The 18,624-nt window shown below is 41.8% G+C and overlaps 1 protein-coding gene across 3 annotated transcripts in view; it reads left to right on the forward strand.

Moving 5' to 3' along the window:
• Positions 1 to 3,306: 3,306 nt before the first annotated feature.
• The window catches only part of nebl (nebulette), a 555,716-nt gene continuing 540,398 nt past the window's right edge, over positions 3,307 to 18,624 (forward strand). For 2 of the 3 annotated variants that reach the window (XM_085987828.1, XM_085987829.1), the window contains exons 1-2: positions 3,307 to 3,500; positions 4,229 to 4,323. In XM_085987828.1, coding sequence (XP_085843954.1) covers positions 3,432 to 3,500; positions 4,229 to 4,323 — 164 coding nt within the window. In that variant the 5' untranslated portion in view covers positions 3,307 to 3,431. The remainder of the gene's footprint in view (positions 3,501 to 4,228; positions 4,324 to 18,624) is intronic. The other variant, XM_085987830.1, reaches the window with a different exon arrangement.

Here is an 18,624-nt window from a genome sequence, read left to right on the forward strand (position 1 = left end):
TTCAGAACCTCTCTGGCCACAGGGGAGGTGCCAGAGGACTGGAGGACAGCTAACATAGTACCATTATTCAAGAAGGGTAGTAGGGATAAACCAGGGAATTACAGGCCAGTGAGCCTAACATCAGTGGTAGGGAAATTATTGGGAAAAATTCTGAGGGACAGAATTAGTCTCCACTTGGAGAGGCAAGGATTAATCAAGGATAGTCAGCATGGCTTTGTCAGGGGGAGATCATGTCTGACCAATTTGATTGAATTTTTCGAGGGGGTGACTAGGTGTATGGATGAGGGTAGTGCAGTTGATGTAGTCTACATGGACTTCAGTAAGGCTTTTGACAAAGTCCCACATGGGAAACTGGTCAAGAAGGTAAGAGCCCATGGGATCCAGGGCAATTTGGCACATTGGATCCAAAATTGGCTTAGTGGCAGGAGGCAGATTGTGATTGTCGAAGGTTATTTTTGTGACTGGAAGCCTGTGTCCAGTGGTGTATCGCAGGGATCGGTGCTGGGTCCTTTGCTGTTTGTAGTGTACATTAATGATTTAGATATGAATGTCGGAGGTATGATCAGTAAGTTCGCAGATGACACAAAAATTGGTGGAGTGGTAAATAGCGAGGAGGGACACCTCAGGCTACAGGACGATATAGATGGGTTGGTCAGATGGGCAGAACAGTGGCAAATGGAATTTAACCCTGAAAAGTGTGAGGTGATGCATTTTGGGAGGACTAACGAGGCAAGGGAATACACAATGAATGGTAGGACCCTAGGAAGGACAGAGGATCAGAGGGACCTTGGTGTGCATATACATAGATCCCTGAAGGCAGCAGGACAGGTAGATAAGGGCCCAGAAATTTGGGTCCCAACGTGTGAGTACGCACGGGGTACTCACGCGTGGATCCGATGGAAGTGCCGGTTTCTTGCATGCACTGCGCATGCGCGGGAAACTGGCACTTCCGTTCCTCTGAACGAAGGGTTTCAGAAGTTGAACGCGTGCGCGTGGGAGTCTGCGCGTGCGCTTTGAACTTACGTTTTTTTTTACAGGTTTTTCCGTGAGGGTAAGTCTTTAGATTTTAGAAATGTAAAAACCAGGCGTAAGGCCTGCATTTTAAAAGGTAAGTGGTCAATTAATTAAAATTAAAACATTTTTTCCACAGGTTTATTATTTTTAAATACTTTAAAGCAAGGTAAGTTTATTTTTAGCCCCGTTTTTTTATAAAATTATTTTTTCAAAAATTTAAATTATTGTTTAAAATAGTTATTTAATGTAATTTATAGTTTATTTAAAAAGTGTGATTTAAAAAAAAAATTATTTGAAGGGTTACTGTTATTTTGGGGCCCGTATATTCATAAGTTTAGACAGGTCTTCCTGTCAATCTTATGAATGGGTTTTGCCCTCCTCTGATTGGCTGCCCATGGCTCACGTGATCCCAGGGGACGCATCGCACTAACTACGCCCCTGGGACACGCAAGCACAGCGCGCCGGGAGTTGGAGCAGGCCCCGGAGCGGAATTCCACGGGAGCCCAGAGCTCAACTGCCGGCAAGGTAAGTGCAGGTCGGGGGCTTGCACCCGCGGGAAGCCCCCGACCCGAATTTCTGGGCTAAGGTGGTTAAAAAGGCATATGGGATACTTGCCTTCATTAGCCGAGGCATAAAATATAAGAGCAGGGAGGTTATGATGGAGCTGTACAAAACGCTAGTTAGGCCACAGCTGGAATACTGTGTGCAGTTCTGGTTGCCACACTATAGGAAGGATGTGATTGCATTGGAGAGGGTACAGAGGAGATTCACCAGGATGTTACCTGCTATGAAGAGAGACTGGACAGGCTGGGGTTGTTTTCCTTAGAGCAGAGAAGGTTGAGGTGTACAAAATTATGAGGGTCATAGATAGGGTAGATAGAATGGAACTTTTCCCCTTAGTAGAGGGGTCAATAACCAGGGGGCATAGGTTCAAGATAAGTGGCAGGAGGTTTAGAGGGGATTTGAGGAGAAACTTTTTCACCCAGAGTGTGGTTGGAATCTGGAACTCACTGTCTAAAAGGGTGGTAGAGGCAGGAGCCCTCACAACATTCAAGAAGCATTTAAATGAGCACTTGAAACGCCATAGCATACAAGGCTACGGACCAAGTGCTGGAAAATTGGATTAGAATAGACAGGGCTTGATGCTGGCGCGGACACGATGGGCCGCTTTTTGTGCTGTATAACTATGACTCTATGCATGCCTGTGATTTCCCAGTCAGTGCTTCCTGTGAGTGCCATTCTGGGCCAGAAATGTCCAACTGTGGAATCAGCCCTTGCGTTCCTTCCCCATCTCGGCTGAAAAAATAAGCGGTGCTGGTAATATTTCTCCAACCTCACTACTTCATAAGGAATGCTTAGCATTTTCCAAAATCTGATCCAAATTCACTTAAGACCTTAGCATTATTAAAACTTTATTTTGGTTGGACTGTTCTGTTAAGGTTTTTTTGGGCTTTTGTAATAGTTGAAAGCCACATTAAAACAGCTCCAATTGTTTGGACCAACCCCTCAAGTGATGTTTTAGTCCAGTGACAGAAACCATCCAATGCTGCATTAACTCATACTGAAAAATGCAACTTCAATAAGGTGCCACATAAGATAAAGATCAGGGCCTGTGGAATCAGAATGTATTGAAAGATGGCGACAAAACAGGAAACAGAGGGTAAGAGTAAAGAAAGTTTCTTGGACTGGCACGAAGAGGGAATTGGTGTCCCGCAGCGCTCCATGCTGGGATCACTTTTGTTCAACATATACATCAATGATGATTTGGACTCAGAAATTGGAGGTATGGTGTCAACATTTGCAGATGATATCAAATTGGGGGTTATTCATGTGAAGGACTGCACCAAAATACAGGAAAGCGCAAACAGACTTGCAGAATGGAGGATAAATGAAATCAATATAGTGTGTCTTGGTCATTTTTATAGGTACAATAAGGAGGCCACTTATTCCTTGGCAGGTAAGAAACGGAATCGGGTAGAGGAGCCAGAGAGAGCTGGAAATACAGATACATAAATCACTGAAAGTAGCAACGCAAGTTGATAAGGGCAGAAAGAATGCAAATAAAGTACTGGGGTTGATTTCCAACAAGCATATTGTAAAAAAACTGTGAAACCGGGCTTTGCATTTAAAGGTTTAACATTATAAAGTATATAATATTAAGTGCGATGATTGACGTCGTGTGCATGTGTCTGTGCGCGCAGCCGCATTCTTCAAATGGAGTCTGAATTTCTGGTGGGGTTGTGACGCGGCGCGCTCCCGGCTGGCGGCGGTGCGGCGAGCGGGCGCGCGCCGGGGTGTGGGCGGAGTCCGGAGTCCGGAGGCGGAGCGTGTGACAGGGACAGAAGCAAGTGTCAGCCAGGCAGAGCTGCGCTGGGGAGTTCGTGGTGCGGCTCTTCTCTCAGCATCAGAAAGCCATCATGAATCCTCAGTGCGCGCGCTGTGGGAAAATTGTTTATCCCACGGAAAAAGTGAACTGCCTAGACAAGGTAATTTTATTTATCGCAAAGCGCGTCGCTGGTTTCACTGCGGCTCGTCACCTGCCTCCGATAATAAAAGTGTTTAAATTGGAAACAAAATGGGAATGGATGTGAGCTTGGGGGGAGACTGAACGGGAGGTGGGCTTGAGATCAGACTGGCCGGTGCATTAAAATGGAGCTTTCTGCTTCTGAACTACACGAAAAGTGTCGATTTCAGGTACTGAAGGCTTCAAATGCTGGGAATGGATCTAATTTACTTGTTCAATATGTGACGCATTGCTGAATGATGCGAAGCATTTGACTGGACCGATGGTACTAAGCAACCTGTCAGTGAATGTTGCTATACCTGAAGAGAACTGGTTTACATATGCATTTAAAAATATTTATTTAATGCACTTGATTTATGCTCCATTCTTAATATAATTATATATTTCTTACATGATGCTAGTTTTATCCATGCATTAAAAATGCTGCGTTTACGTTTACGAGATCAATGATCTATAGTTTGACGCAGAATTTATTGTTGAGAGGTGTGTAGAATAAAGCAAAATTCTTTTGCCTTCTGTTAACACCTATGATTTGTGCATGTTTTGAGGTTGATTTTGGGGTATTTATACGTGTAGCAGAATGTCATGTATGGAATGATTAACGTGCTTTTCTCTTGAGTTATTTTGTTTTCATTGAGTAAGTATTGGGCAAACCAGTTGATGAAGAATGATAGATTTTTCTTTTCGCAGTATTGGCACAAAGCATGTTTTCACTGCGAGATCTGCAGAATGACTCTAAATATGAAAACGTACAAAGGATACGAAAAGAAACCTTATTGCAATGCGTGAGTAAATGTTGAGTTCTGTTTGGTGCGTGGACAATGACGAGCCTTACCAATACAGCCCAGCAAAAAATACCTTAAGTGTTGCATCGTTATTATTGTGAGTCTAATCTCTTGCAATGAGCATAGTTAACTAAGACAGTGATATTCCAGAAACAAGTTTAGTAACCCTAGGGTGTGGCAGTTCTTTAAGCATTTATCTTTGGCCATCTAGTACTTAAAATATGTACAAGATAATGCCTTATTGTGTGGTAAGTTGATTTTTTCATCATGACTTGGTCATCAAAAGTTTCAGTACCATAAAAGTTACATAAGAATACTGTGCTTTAAATTTATGGCATTGCAGCTGCATTCTTTCATGCTTATTTTTGTTGGAACAAATACACTCACCAGAACATCTACAAAAATATTTCAGAATTTTAATAAGAAAATTAAAAATGTGGCTTATTTTGGCAAAATTAAAGTTTGTTTCTGTGCTCAGCTAAAGTACAAATAATACCGAGATGCTGCAACATTAGGATTCGAGACACATAACATCAACCCCACGGGGTAGAGATTTGTATGCCTGAAGCAAACACAGGCATCACTTAAATATGTTAATAAGGGTCCTGGGCTGGAATCGGGACCCTTTTGTGAAATTGGTGTCTGAGTATCTGGAACGTCCCTTCCTTTAATCTGCCCACCAAATCATGGCAGGAACAGCTGGCAAGCAGTTTTCATAAGTGGTATTTAAAGGGATCCTCACCACCATTTCAGGTAAGTCTCGAAGCTTTTTTAGGCTTCTAAGGTGCTTTGGGCCAAGATTTTGGCTGTTTGGGTAAGTTTTTGTCTGGTGAGATACTTTTGCCGAGTGAGTTTGTGGAAGGCGGGATCTGTTTCATAGGATTTACACGTTATCAAGGATTTGCACGTTATCAATTGCTGAATATGGGAATGCTGCTGGGTTTACCCTCGAGTCTGGCAATCAAGAAGAAATCGCACTGGGATTTGCCCACATTGTTGAATTCACGCAAGTTAAGTGCACCTCAGACTGCACGCGCATAGCCCTGTGCGCTTCTTGTCACGAACAAGCACTGTTTCTCAGCAGGAAGGGATTCCATTCACTCAATGTTCAACTTGTTTGTGACCACAGCATTGATACATACAGGTCTGTGCCTGGTTTCCTGGCAGTATTCATGACTCTTTCATACTGTGCTCATCGTCAGTACCCGCTCTGTTCCACCCAGACCATCGGGTGGCAAGCTGGCTGCTAGAGGACTAGGGCTATCCCCTCACCAATTGGCCAGTGACTCCTGTCAGGAACCCGGGCAAAGATGTGAAGTAGCAATATAGTGAGAGCCATGATCCAACAAGGCTTCTGATTGAGAAAACCATTGGTGTCCTGAAACTGTGGTTCCACTATCTGGACAGCGTGTAGGGGTCCTTCAGTACAGCCAAGGGTGAGCATCAAGATTCATAATTGTTTGTTGCATGCTCTACAATATTGCAATCAAGGGTGAGTTACCTTGCTGTGAACTGTCAGAACTGTAAGGTAGCAAATTATTGAGGAGAGATTCTCCTGAACCATCCCTCCACACCCCAGAGCAAAAACAGTCGCTCCTCCCATCTGACCCACTCCTGACACCCACCATATCAATGCCCTCAAACAGTACAACTTCATAGGTGTTCCTGGTACATCACTAAGATTATGAAAACCCACAGCTGTACCAAAATTTTTACTTCACTATTCCAAAAGACTCCAGTCTTGATTTAACTAATGGTTTCATGAGTGAAGCCTATCGACAAATCACCCATGTGCAAACCCCTAGTGCCCGACTTGTGTGCTCTGTTACCTATTCTAGTGCCTTTAAATGGCATCAGAAGTGTACAATATTAATGCCCCTATTAGGTGAGCTGCCAATGAACAGTGCGAGTAGCGTTGGCAGCCCACGTATTCTATTTAAATTAATCAGGGGGACAAGTTAGTAGCGTCCATGTGATCCTGTTCACATCTATTTCATCCCAACTCTCTTTGTTTATACAAAAGCAAAACACTGTGGATGCTGGAAATCTGAAATAAAAACAGAAAATGCTGGAAATACTCAGCAGGTCAGGCAGCATCTGTAGAGAGAGAAACAGAGTTAACGTTTCAGGTTGATGACCCTTCGTCAGGATTCTGACATCTTCCCTTTGTGTGTCATAGTAGAAAATTATATTCTCCATATTGACATTACCCAGTGAGTAAATTTAAGAAAAGCCTACACTGCAATAGTCTGAAGAAAATTCCGTTGGATTTCTGAACAGTTAAATTTTGCCCAAATATAAAACACATCAGTCTGTCAAGACGCCCTTTACTCTATCAGTGTCTCGCCACATAACTATGTGCAACAGTAATACAGAAACTGCAAAAATTGTGCTCAGTTACAACAATCTTCCATCTTCCCTTGATTCTGTAGCAGAATTACAAAATAAGGAAGAACATTTTTACAAAAAGTAAGTGCTTCTCTATTCTAAATGTTTAAGTAATCTTAGATAGATTTATCAGTTTGTGTTTTTTATCAGATACTTTGTTTTTGTAACTGCTTTTCCGTAATTTATTCACATGTCCTCTGTTGTTTCTGCTGTTGCAACTTGTTTACAGCACAGTTGGCTCTTTATCAATATGCCTGGTCATTTAGAAATCTCTTGCTGCATTTATTGAACTTGTGCTGCAGTTTCCTGACTGACTGAGTATCACTGTTGAGTATAATAATGAGTTTTTTTAAAGAGTTGATGTAGATATGTAGCTTTTTTTTTTAAAGTCCCTTTTTTGATAATAGAATGTGTATTCATTAGTTGATACTTAATACATAATAACTCTACATCAACTAATCTTGGATCTTTAGAATTTTCTTAAAGCTTTAAAAATGACAGTCCACTGGAAAGAAATCTAAAGAACTAAATTTTGCCCAAATCAAAACATTAGTTTGCCAATGTGTCACTTCAATTTATCAGTGTTGGAATTGTGTCTCTTGCCATCACTCACTTTCAAAAACATGTCCTGTGGCATCCCGATTTCAAACTTGGACCACAAGATTGCAAAGTTGATAAAATCAGTTTTGGTGTCTAAAGGCCACAGGGAGAAACACAGAACAGGTCCCAGAAATAACACACTAAGCTAATAAAGAAGCATTTTTTGCATAAATGGGGATTGGAGGAGGGGAGAAGTATGTCGGTAGACAAAAAAATTACATTTGGTGGTGTTACTTCAATCTTTATAACTAAAGAAAAATCATGTACATCCTCATTTTATATCAGTTTTTAATACTCTGGTCATCTGCATAATATCAACGAGTCTGACCTGCTGCTGATGTGTTTCAATCTTTGGCCTGGAATTTCCTCCGTGTGCGCAACCCAGAAATTAGATCCGAAAATGAGCGAATTCCCGCGCCCATTCTACCAGTGTCAAGTTATGATCAAATTTCATTAGAATACGACTGATTGTGTACATTGATTTTTGCCCACTCTTCAATCAGGGCCCAAGGAAAGTGCCAAAATCACACTCTCTCGAACTCGCATTTAAATATGAAAACTGAAGATTCAACTAATTTAACCATCGTTCATGTACATTAGGCATTGCATGTTTAAGATCCTGCAATAGGGGAAAGTTTTCAATTTTTAACGTGACTTATACTGATGCCATAAAAATGCATTCGAAGAAACAGAAAATACAATGCAGGTCTCAGTGAAAATAAATTAAAAAAAAATTGCAATAAAGCACCAGAAAAATTATTTTGTTTCCTGCTGTGTCTGAAAATCTGGTTGTAATTTGAAGAGAGCCTTTGAGAAAAGCAAATGCAGGAAACTCGCGTATCAGGCTCTGAAACTTGGGGGTGGGCAAACTATGTTGGGTGAAGATGTGTTCGGGCGGAAATATCGTTAGACGATCGTAAAAAATCGAGGTGATTTGGAGGTATTGTACTAGCATGCGTAACTCGCTTATGCCCAAAATTCAGCAATCCTTTAGGCTGGGTATTTAATTTGCGCCCCGATTGCTCTTGTTTCTGGGCGCACACATGCAGGAAATTTTAGGCCATTATGTCACTTATTTTGTTTTCGAACGTGGCAAGACTTGAAGTTAAGCAGATTCCTGAATAGTTATTGAATTAGAACTCTTTAATGATTTACTTAATTTTGGATGCTTTGAGTCTTGGGAATATCTGCATTATTTAATATCTGTTACTTTTAGTGGCATTTGGAGGAAAACATTGAGAACATAGATGTACATATTGATGCGTTAATCAAGTGGTTAATTGATAACTCAGGAATGCATTTATGAAATGGGAAACATACAAGAGCTTTTACTTCATTGGCATTTCAAATTTTGGAGCCATTGAAGATGTAAAATTTATGGACCAAAAAGTTTGGTGTTATTTCTGCCATTTTTCCCCCTCTTTCCTCAAGTTTCCCTGTGGCACATACTTACTATAGTCTGGATGATTAGCTAGAGATTTGTTCCTAGCTCTATACCATTGTATAGCTGGCAAGAGAGATGAATCAGACCAGCATGGTGTGGAAGTCCAAGTGTGGAGTTGGCTGCTGTCTGATTGCTGCAGCTCCAGAATGGCATAACTGAGAGTTCTTTGTGTGAAATCATTGATGAAACTGGTATATTTTCACAGCTGCACTGCCTGTTGCTACTTATTCACATTCGGGAGAATAAGATTATCCAAGCTATTAGTTTCTGCCCATGTATATAAGGCATAAAAATTGTGTGAAGATGCAAAATATACAACTTTACAATATATCTCCTTATGTGTGTTGTGTAGTTTATGGACTAACTTGGGCATATTTTACCTCCATATGGACAATCTTGAAACACTGCTGTGAAGCCAGTAATCCTAAAATATAACTGAGCCCCAAATTAGGTATCATATATATTAGTTGACTTTGAGACCACAAATAACTTTATCAGATGATTCCATGTCTGACGGTTTTTTGTCCCTGAATGTTATCTGTGATGACTGGGAAGGTGCCTGGGCTCTAGCAGTACTTTTGAGGAAAGTGTCTCTCGGTCAAGCAGCACTGGAGTACTTGGAACAATGGGACAGATCTCTCTGTTCCTCTTCACCTATTAAATTTTACCATTTAGTGTATATGTCCTCTACCTATTCTTCCTCTGAAAATGAATCACCTCTGCATTAAATTTAATCTTTCTGGTCAGTCTACCAACCTATCTGTTATCCTTAAATCGGAAAAGCAGTGGTTGCAAGTAAACATTGACCCACAGAGGACACCACTGTTTACATCCCTTCAGTCTGAAAATAATCTGTTAACTGATACTTTGTTAAATCCTTTAACCAGCTTTCTATTGCATGATGCCACACTCCCTTAACTATTGTGTGCTTTAATTGTATCAATAAGCCTCTTATGTGATACCTTATCAATTGCCTATTGAAATTCCATATGCACAACATTCACAGCATTTCCTTTATCAATATATACTCTGTTATTTTCTCAATTAAATTTGTCAGGCATGACTTGCCTTCAATAAATATGTACTGGCTGTTGCTAATTAACAAAACCATTCTAGGCGATTATTAAGTTTGTCTCGTATTGTAACCTCCAGAAGATGACTGATGTTCGGCTGACAGGTCTATAGTTACTTGGTTTATCCCTTTCTTCCTTTTTAAACAGATGTTCTATTGGAAACCTTCCAGTCCTCTGGCCCAACTTCCATATCCAAGTATGTTTGAAAGATTGTGGTCAAAGCCTCTGCTCTTTTTTCTCTCATTTCCCTCCGCATTCTAGGATACATGTCATTGGGGCCTTTTTCCATTTTGAATTTCACCAATTTGTTTCCGTACTAATTCCTTACCTAACTCGTCCACCACCTCCTTTTGCCCTTTCATTCCCACTACCATACTCTCTTGGTAAAGGAGTTGAAGCCAGCACTCGGAACGGTTGCCTGGAGGCTCGTTGATTGCCACTTAAAATGCCTGCTAGCACTCATTTAAAAAGGCTGCACAGCATTTTGATGGCTAGTGCTTCAACTAACTCCTTCTCCTAACAGTGACCAGCTGTTTGGGAGTAAACCCAGCGTTGATGTCGATTTCAAGCGTTACTTAAAGGGATACTCCCCGTTTCATGTTCATTGCTGCTGGAGCTGTGAAGAGGATCTTTGAAACACATCGGGAGACTTTCTCGGACACTTTGTCAAGACTTCACCAACACTCGAGCAACATTTATTCCAGAAATTCTCGGAGGACTTTACCTAAGTAGAGTAAGTGCTTTGCTTCTCCACCTTTATAGGAGTCACCAGGAGAAAGGGAGTGCTTGGTCATGGCCATCTTGCTAGGGTCCCCCTGGATCTGGACGAGGAATGGGAGGAAGACATGAGGCCAGGCACAGCAGCACCAGCTGCTGCATGAGGGAGGAATAGGAGGATGAGGTGGTGTCCTTCCCCCCCCCCCCCCCCCTTGCGGGTGCAGGACATCCCATCTCTTCTGGACCCCTCCTCTATATAAGAACATCAGAATTAGTAGAAATAGGCTATAGAGCCTCTTGAGCTTGCTCCGCCATTCAATAAGGTCATGGCTGATCTTTGACCACAATTCCCGTCCAATTCCCATACCCCTTGATTCCCAGTGCCACATCCGAGAACCTGTGCGCCCTCTCCCTCTGTTCCTGAGCCATCCTGCAATGTGTCACTGTGTGCCAGCTGGAGCATTCCACACCTTCTGTGGAAGTGGGTACAGGGAGCTCACATGTACTGCGCCACGAAAATTGCATCTAATCAGCACTTGAGCAAGTTCAAGTTATGGTAATCAACAATTAGGACCAAAATTGTGTGCTAAATCCAGACTTTCAAACAGGCTAGTCTGATTAGCACTGCACCTGTTTTCACCCTTTGACTAAAATAATCCCCTTAAAGTTTAAAACATTACCTGAAAGGTATGATTCTGTGAGTATGACTAATTCAGGCTGTTGGAGAGCTGTCTGTGGGACAGCTCTCCCAATTTTGGCACAAGCCCCCAGATGTTAGTGAGGAGGACTTTGCAGGGTCAGCTGGACTGGGTGTGCTGTTGTTGTGTCCGAATCCGAAGCCTAGGTTGAAGCCAAGTGGACCAAGTGGCTTTAGTCTTGTACTTTTATGTAGTGGTTTGATGTAATGGCTTGCTGGACCATTTCAGAGGGCTGTTAAGACTCAACCACATTGCTGTTGGGTCTGGAGTCACATAAAGGCCAGACAGGTTGGCAGGTTTCCTTCCCTAAAGGGCATTAGTTTTTTTACGACAATTTGATACCTTCATGCCCACCATTACTGATACTAGCTTTTTATTCCAGATTTATTTTGATTAGCTGAATTCAAATTCACAAACTGCCATGGTGAGATTTGAACTTGCATCTCTGGATTATTAGTCCAGGCCTCAGGATTGCTAGTCCAGTAACCTAACCATTATGTTACTGTACCCTATTTTTAATTTTTTTATTCTGCTAGATCCCTTTTTATCTAATTGAAGTTGGCCTTTTTGAGTCACTGTTCTCTCACAGGTTTTCATATTGAACATAACTATATTACGGTCATTGTTTTTCTCTAGATGTTCCTCTATCCTTGCATTATCTACTTGTCCCACTTCATTTCAGCAATGCCCCTGTTTGGATTAAAAGCATCCAGATTTAGAAATAGTGTTGGATACATTGGAGCTGACTTTCATCTTGATACCGCCCTGTTTAAGCCTAAAACTGGGTGGTGGCGGGATCAAATTTGCTGAAGAAACAAATTTGCTGACTTACCATTGGAGGTCCACCTGTTGCTATTTTCGGGTAGATCTTGATTTAGGCGGCCATCAGGAATGGGCAGGGGCTTTATTACAGTCTGAAATAGTGGTCAGATGACCTAGACAAGAACCCTACGCCATTTTCCTTTCTACATGTATTGCTATCGTCAGTTCCTCAACCCCTGCCCACAAACCATGGGTGGTACAAGTTGGAAGGCAGCCATTTCCAGTGGTATCTAAATGATTCGCGACTGTTCACATTTAAAATATTGCAAAGTTATGGGAGACATATTTTTCTTGTATTCTATTTTTTTTTGGCTACTTAAATGATTACAAAGTGCTTGGCGTGGCTATAAAACAATCTGACCTCAAGAGGCTTTTGGCAGTACAGATTTTTTTTCTGGCGATTCCACTCTGGCTAGCGGAGGAGGAGGAGGAGCAGCAGCAAGGGGAAGACCAAATGGCTATAACTGCAGGGAGAATAAATAGGAGGTTTGCTAACAGGACAACATGCCTGCAGTTCTCTGGAGAGCAGGTCATAAGGAGGCTGTGCTTCTCAAGGTAGGCTGTGTCACCATCTGCAACAGGACCTGCAACCAACTGCCACAGCTAACGCAGCATTGCGTTTTACAGTCAAGGTCACTGCAGTCTATTCAATGTAAATGAGTCCTAACTTCGTAAATTGATTGGGCCTTCCGCTGAGCTCATTCTGGCGGGAAGAGTAAACATCCCACCCACTGCCTGCCTGATGCACGTTCCACGGCAAAATTGTCTCCATTGCAAAAATACTTCCCCTTTGTTGCTTAAATTACTCTTAACCCAGTGTATCTTTGGATAATTAAAGTCACCAATTATTACGGCTGTCTTGTTTCTGATTTGTCTACATATCTCCTCCTCGATCTGATCTGATCCACTGATCAGAGGCCTTTAATATGCTCCCAATAGAATAACAGATCCTTTAATATTCCTTAACTCTAACCAAATAGATTCAGCTTTTACACTATCCCCTATGTCATCTCGGTGATCTAGCACTGTACTGCAACATTTGATTAACACTGTCACCCCTCCTTCCTTGTTTCCTACTCTGTTCCTGAATATTTTGTAACCAGGAATAATTAGCTGCTGGTAATGCCTTAGCCTAAGCCATGGCTCCGTTACTGCTATTAGATCATACCCTTCGTAGAAATTTGTGCATCCAGTTGACCAATTTTATTCATCTTATACTTTGTGCATTTAAGTACATAGAAATCAAACCTGGCTTTTGTCTGTTAGTTCTAATTTCATCATTCAAAATACAATTTATTTCTCTGTAGCTAAAATTTCTATTGTCCAAAATAAGATTTTAAACAAAACAAGAACGTAAATTACGTATTTACAGAATAATATGATTATATGTACCCAAAGCACCAGTAAAAATCACATAATATATCATGTGATAATACAATTTGACTTATTCAGTCACTGTAAATCAGTGGCCTTGATAATCTGCTATGCATTACATGGCATAACATACTTACTATAAAACAGTATATTCCTGTTATGTTTGTGCCAGCTTGTCTCAGTGGTAGAACCTTTTGAGGCAGAAGGTTTTGGAGTCGAGTCCCATTCTAACACTTGTGCCTCTAATCTAGGCAGTGGTCACACTTCACTATACACGTGGAAGTACTTTATTGGCTGTGACGCACTTGGCATGCTGTGAAATGAGAGGAGCTATGCAAATGAATGTTCCTTCCGTCCACTCGTGCTGCCTTTTGTTGAACTGTGTTTCCTTCTGTTCCTTGTTTGTTTCTTTCCCACCCTCCCCCTTTTCCCATTCACCATGAGGAATACCTGAGGCGATTTGCTCGTATCTATTATATTAAATTCAGTATGTGGGATGCACAATTCATTGAAAAATCATAGGTACCTGTTAGTACTGTAGGTGTCGTTAAAGGTGTTGCACTTTCCTGTTGTTGCCTTTGCCACATACGTAGTCCAAATAAAGATTAATTTTTTTTTTTTAACTACATATTTTATAATAAAGTGAATACACTTATTCACTAGATTGTCTTTTATACCTTTTAATGCCTTTATTAAAGTTTTTATGTGAAGGCCTCCGCCTCTCCCAAAAGCCTGGTCTTGGCCATGATATTTATGCTGAGAGCTGTGGGACTCCGAGTCAAATTTGCATTAGTCTAGGCATATGCAGTGTACCTAATTTCTCAGGAAGGATCTGTACCATTCAGTCAGCTGTACTGATGGAATATTTTTAACAGTTTCTGCTCAAATAATTCTGAATACCTTTTGAAGAAAAGCTATGGAACAAATTTCAAAACCTTTACCTAAAATGTATAATTTATTGAGGTTTTTTTTAAAACAGTGTGTGAAAAAAACAGATTATTGATTACAAACTTATTGTAGCTTTGGAGGTATCCTCATGGGAAGTCGGTGTGATAGCCTTCGCGCCTTGCCGCTGCTGATTTCATAACATTTTCTGGGGCCGGGCTAATTTAAATATTTTTGGCAGGTTTCCCGCTTGCTAGGTGGGGGGGATGGAAGAAGAGCACTAAATGCAATCCTTGGACCCCTGTAACAGCAGAGCAGCTGAAGAGGCATACGATTTTTAAAAAAACTTCAGTTTCTCTATGCAATTGCTTCCATTCATGAAAGGGGCTATTTAAACTTTAAATGACCCTCTGCCTGTCATAGCAAAGCTGGATGCCATTAACATGCTAGCACCCCTTACCTCCATCATTGCTGTTGGGGTAATGATGGGGAAATACCATGACATTATATTCTCATTGCTCCCCACTCTGAATATGCCTGCCCATATTTAGGCATATTTATTTCTGGTGGAAAGTTCAGAAATATTGGTGACTGGCAGGGAGCTCATGGAACAGTTCCTGGGGATTTTTTTGCCATGCCTACACAAGATCTGCCTGAATTCAGGCAGAATGGAAATGGTAGATCCTGTCTTTGATGACAGATGGACGATAAATATAGTCAAGTGGATTCGCTTGTGGACCCTAGTTTGAAAACCTGTGCACCATGGCATAGTATCACAGATATTAAGTCCACATGTAAAATCCATTGATGTCCAGCTGAATTCTACTGTGAGAATTATCACCGGTACGCTTTTATCAACACTTGGCTGCCCATGCTTGCAAACATTGCACCACCACACCTACATTGTGAATATGCAGTCTCCCGAGAATACAACCGCGACACCAGCAAAGACATGCCGATCCAGGCCGATTTGAACAACCTACCACCAACCCGTCTCAAATCCAGAAGGCCATTTTGGACCCTTGCCGAAGCCCTTCAGCGATCTCCCCTCAGTCTTGATGACCGATGGTGAAATGCTTGGAAGAACTAGCATATAGTATGGATTCCTTATAGAGGACCCCACAGTACAACCTGAAGGATCAAACCTTCCTCACAAACAGTAGATGACCATCAACCACCTCAGAACCGGCCATGGTAGATGCTGCCACCTTCTCCATAGATGGAAGTTTAAAGCATCCCCATTATGCAACTGTGGAGCTCCTAATCAGACCCTGGAGCACATCATTGAGCACTGCCCTCAGAGGAAATTCGCAGGCAGCCTACAAGATATCCACACTGTTACACCGGAAGCTTTGGCCTGGACATCTGACTTAGATATTGACATTTGATTTGCTTTGCTACTACCATACGAAAGAAGAAGGAGAAGACCGATATTATAGAGCAGTGGGATCACCATTGCCTAGGAAACAATTCCATTCACTAACATTTTGTGAGACATGTTTTCAGATGTTGGGAAGATCTGGGATCAATATGCCAGGAAGCAAGTTTCAGGGATGTGATTTTTTTTCTTGAACATAACTGTTTTTGCTTCAAATGAGAGCCCGTTCATCTTTAGTCTCTCGGAAAGCAGTTCTTGCAATTAAATTGTAAAACATGTGGGAAACTTCAAAACCCATTCAATGAGAAACTAGTCTCCAATAGTTGTCGTAAACCCTTTGTATGAGGTTCATTAACTGATTGACTGACTGGTTTATGAGCATTAGGTTTGTATGGGATACAAAGCAAAGAGAAGTAAACTGAGTAATTGTACTCTTTACCCATACAATCTGAAATATATCCTTTGGAAGCAATTACTGTATCTTGTGACTATATAACTTTCAGCATCCCTTGACTTAAAACATAATTTCATGTAACATGCCAATGGGTTGTGGTACAGTATTAACATTGTATCGGTTATAGGCTGTGTTTCATTATAATTTAAAAGGGATGTCATTAATATTTGTAGAGGGAGTGTGAATATATTAGTCATGATTAATTTGATATCTTTTACAATAAATATGATGAAGCAGCAACAGTAAGTTGATGTAAATTGTCATCAGCATGTATGTTGTGTATGTAACAAAACCAATCTGTGAATTAAACTTCAAAGGTGTTGCTTCTAATTTATTTTGTGGATGGTAAACATGTAGGCCTAGAAATTCAGTGCCCTTAGCGCCGATTTTGCGGCGCTAGAGGGCCTAGCGCTGCAATTGGCGCCGGCGCCGAAATTGCCTGGGGCCCTTCCGCCGCGGTAGACCGGTAGCGCTGCGCCGGCACCGATGACGTCATCGGTGTGCGCAGCGTCCCGGTTGCCATGCCGACGGGCCCCAGCGCCGAAATTCAGTTGCGGCCGCCTCGCCCGTGGCAGCCGCAACTAAGACTCTGGCAACAGAGTCTTACATGAGTTTGCGCCGGCGCATTAAAGGCACCGCGGCGGCCGGCCGCCTGGCCGCAGCTCCCTCCCCGGACTTCCCCCCCCCCCCCCCCGGAACAGAAGCAAGCCCGGCACTTGTCCGAGGTGCCGGGCTCATTTTTAAAAAGATTTTCGCGGGCCGCGGCCGGGTGCAGGCAGCTCCTCCTTAAGGGAAGGAGGAGGCCTGCACTTCCCGAACCTGCCGCACCGCAGCGGGTGCCGCAGCGCCGGAATAGCGCCGATATTCAGCGCGTAGCGCCAGTTTTCAGGCGCAAACAGCTCTCAGCAGCGCCGGCAGCCGTTTGGGCGCAGAATTGGTGAATTTTGGGCCCGAACAGCGCGACTTAGCTCCGGCCCTAACTTCCGGCGCTAAAGCCCTGGCTGCGCCAAAACTCAATTTCTAGGCCGTAATGTTTATTAGGTTTCCTTTTCCTGATAGATATTTTTATGTGATTAGTCCCCACTGCTGATGACTTATTGACTGCCATTTCCTTTTAGTTCCCACCTTGTTACTAACAAGACTATAGTCTGCAAATCACACAAATAAAAATCAGTGAAGGTGGGAAAGGGAAGAGGGAAAAAGTAACTTTTGCTGTTAAATTTATAGCAAATTTAGAAGTTGTTTTGTACGAGCTTTTCCAGTTTCCCTACAGAATTTATAGATATCCCCCACTGCAGCCATGTGGAAATAATTTAGATAGTGTTTCTATGGTGTTAATTTAAGAACCAAGAAATGATCAAGTTTTGATAATATTAGAAAAATGAGTTCTATTGAAATTTGTATAGTTTACTGAATTTAAAAAATATATTTTTATTCCTGATCTTTTTCACCGGTTCCTACATCTCTAACAACTCGCATCAGACATCATGTACAGCCCTTTTCTCTTCTACTAATTGATTTCTTTTAACGGGTACTTGAAAATTGTTGTTTTTAAAGCTGGGTTCCCAGCAGTTTCATTTGCCTGATGTAGAGCATCATGGCTATGATCCTCCATAATACCAAGTCAGATTCTGAACTCCCCTGCTGCCAATGTATTACACAGATCTTTATGATTATGAACATCTGCAAAATTCTATGCCATTTGACATCTTTCAACTGTTACAACACTTGGGGAGATATAATCTATAGTGGCTCTCCTGGTGACATTTTGCAGGAAGGGAGAAGGGGGAAGTGCATTGCTGTTCAATTATTAAAGGAGTACTGTCTTCATGGAACAGTAGTGGTGGTGAACCACTTTTTGAGGAGAGAAGAGCAATGGGCCCTTTTTGCCACTCTAATGTCACATGGCATGGTGATGCAACTTTACATAACTGTGTTGTGATTTTTAAACCAAAACCTTTTCACAAACTTATTTCTGAAGTCTCTTTAAGTCTCGAGTCTTGTTCAGGAATGTGCAGTGGAATTTTGTGTTGCAGCTGTCCTTATTTAGGTTTGCACAGCAGACAAATTGGCAACAAAAAGCTAATCTGTTTTGTAGTGACAATAATACGGGTTTTGTGAACTCCTGAAGAGAATATAGTTCCCTACTGCTTACAGTGGTGCTAATGTGATTTACCCTCTGTGTTGGACGGTTTATCCATTCCATCTGCAACATTCATGATGTTCAGGACTGAAATATCAATGAAATAGATTTAATGTAGGTAGGTGTAGTCAGAAAGCTGAAAAGTAAACGATAAGTGAAATACAGTTATAGGGATAGGCGGTGGTGGTCGTACTGCAGCAAAGGTGAAAGATTATAAAAAGAAAGACTTGCATTTATATAGCACGTTTCACGACTACCAGACGTCCCAAAGTACTTTTGAAGTGTAGTCACTGTTGTAAGGTAGGAAATGCAGCACCACAAGCCA

This window comes from Somniosus microcephalus, chromosome 5 (assembly GCF_052327205.1).
Source record: "Somniosus microcephalus isolate GS21.2 chromosome 5, FLI_Smic_1.0, whole genome shotgun sequence".
In the NCBI taxonomy this organism is placed as follows: Eukaryota; Metazoa; Chordata; class Chondrichthyes; order Squaliformes; family Somniosidae; genus Somniosus; species Somniosus microcephalus.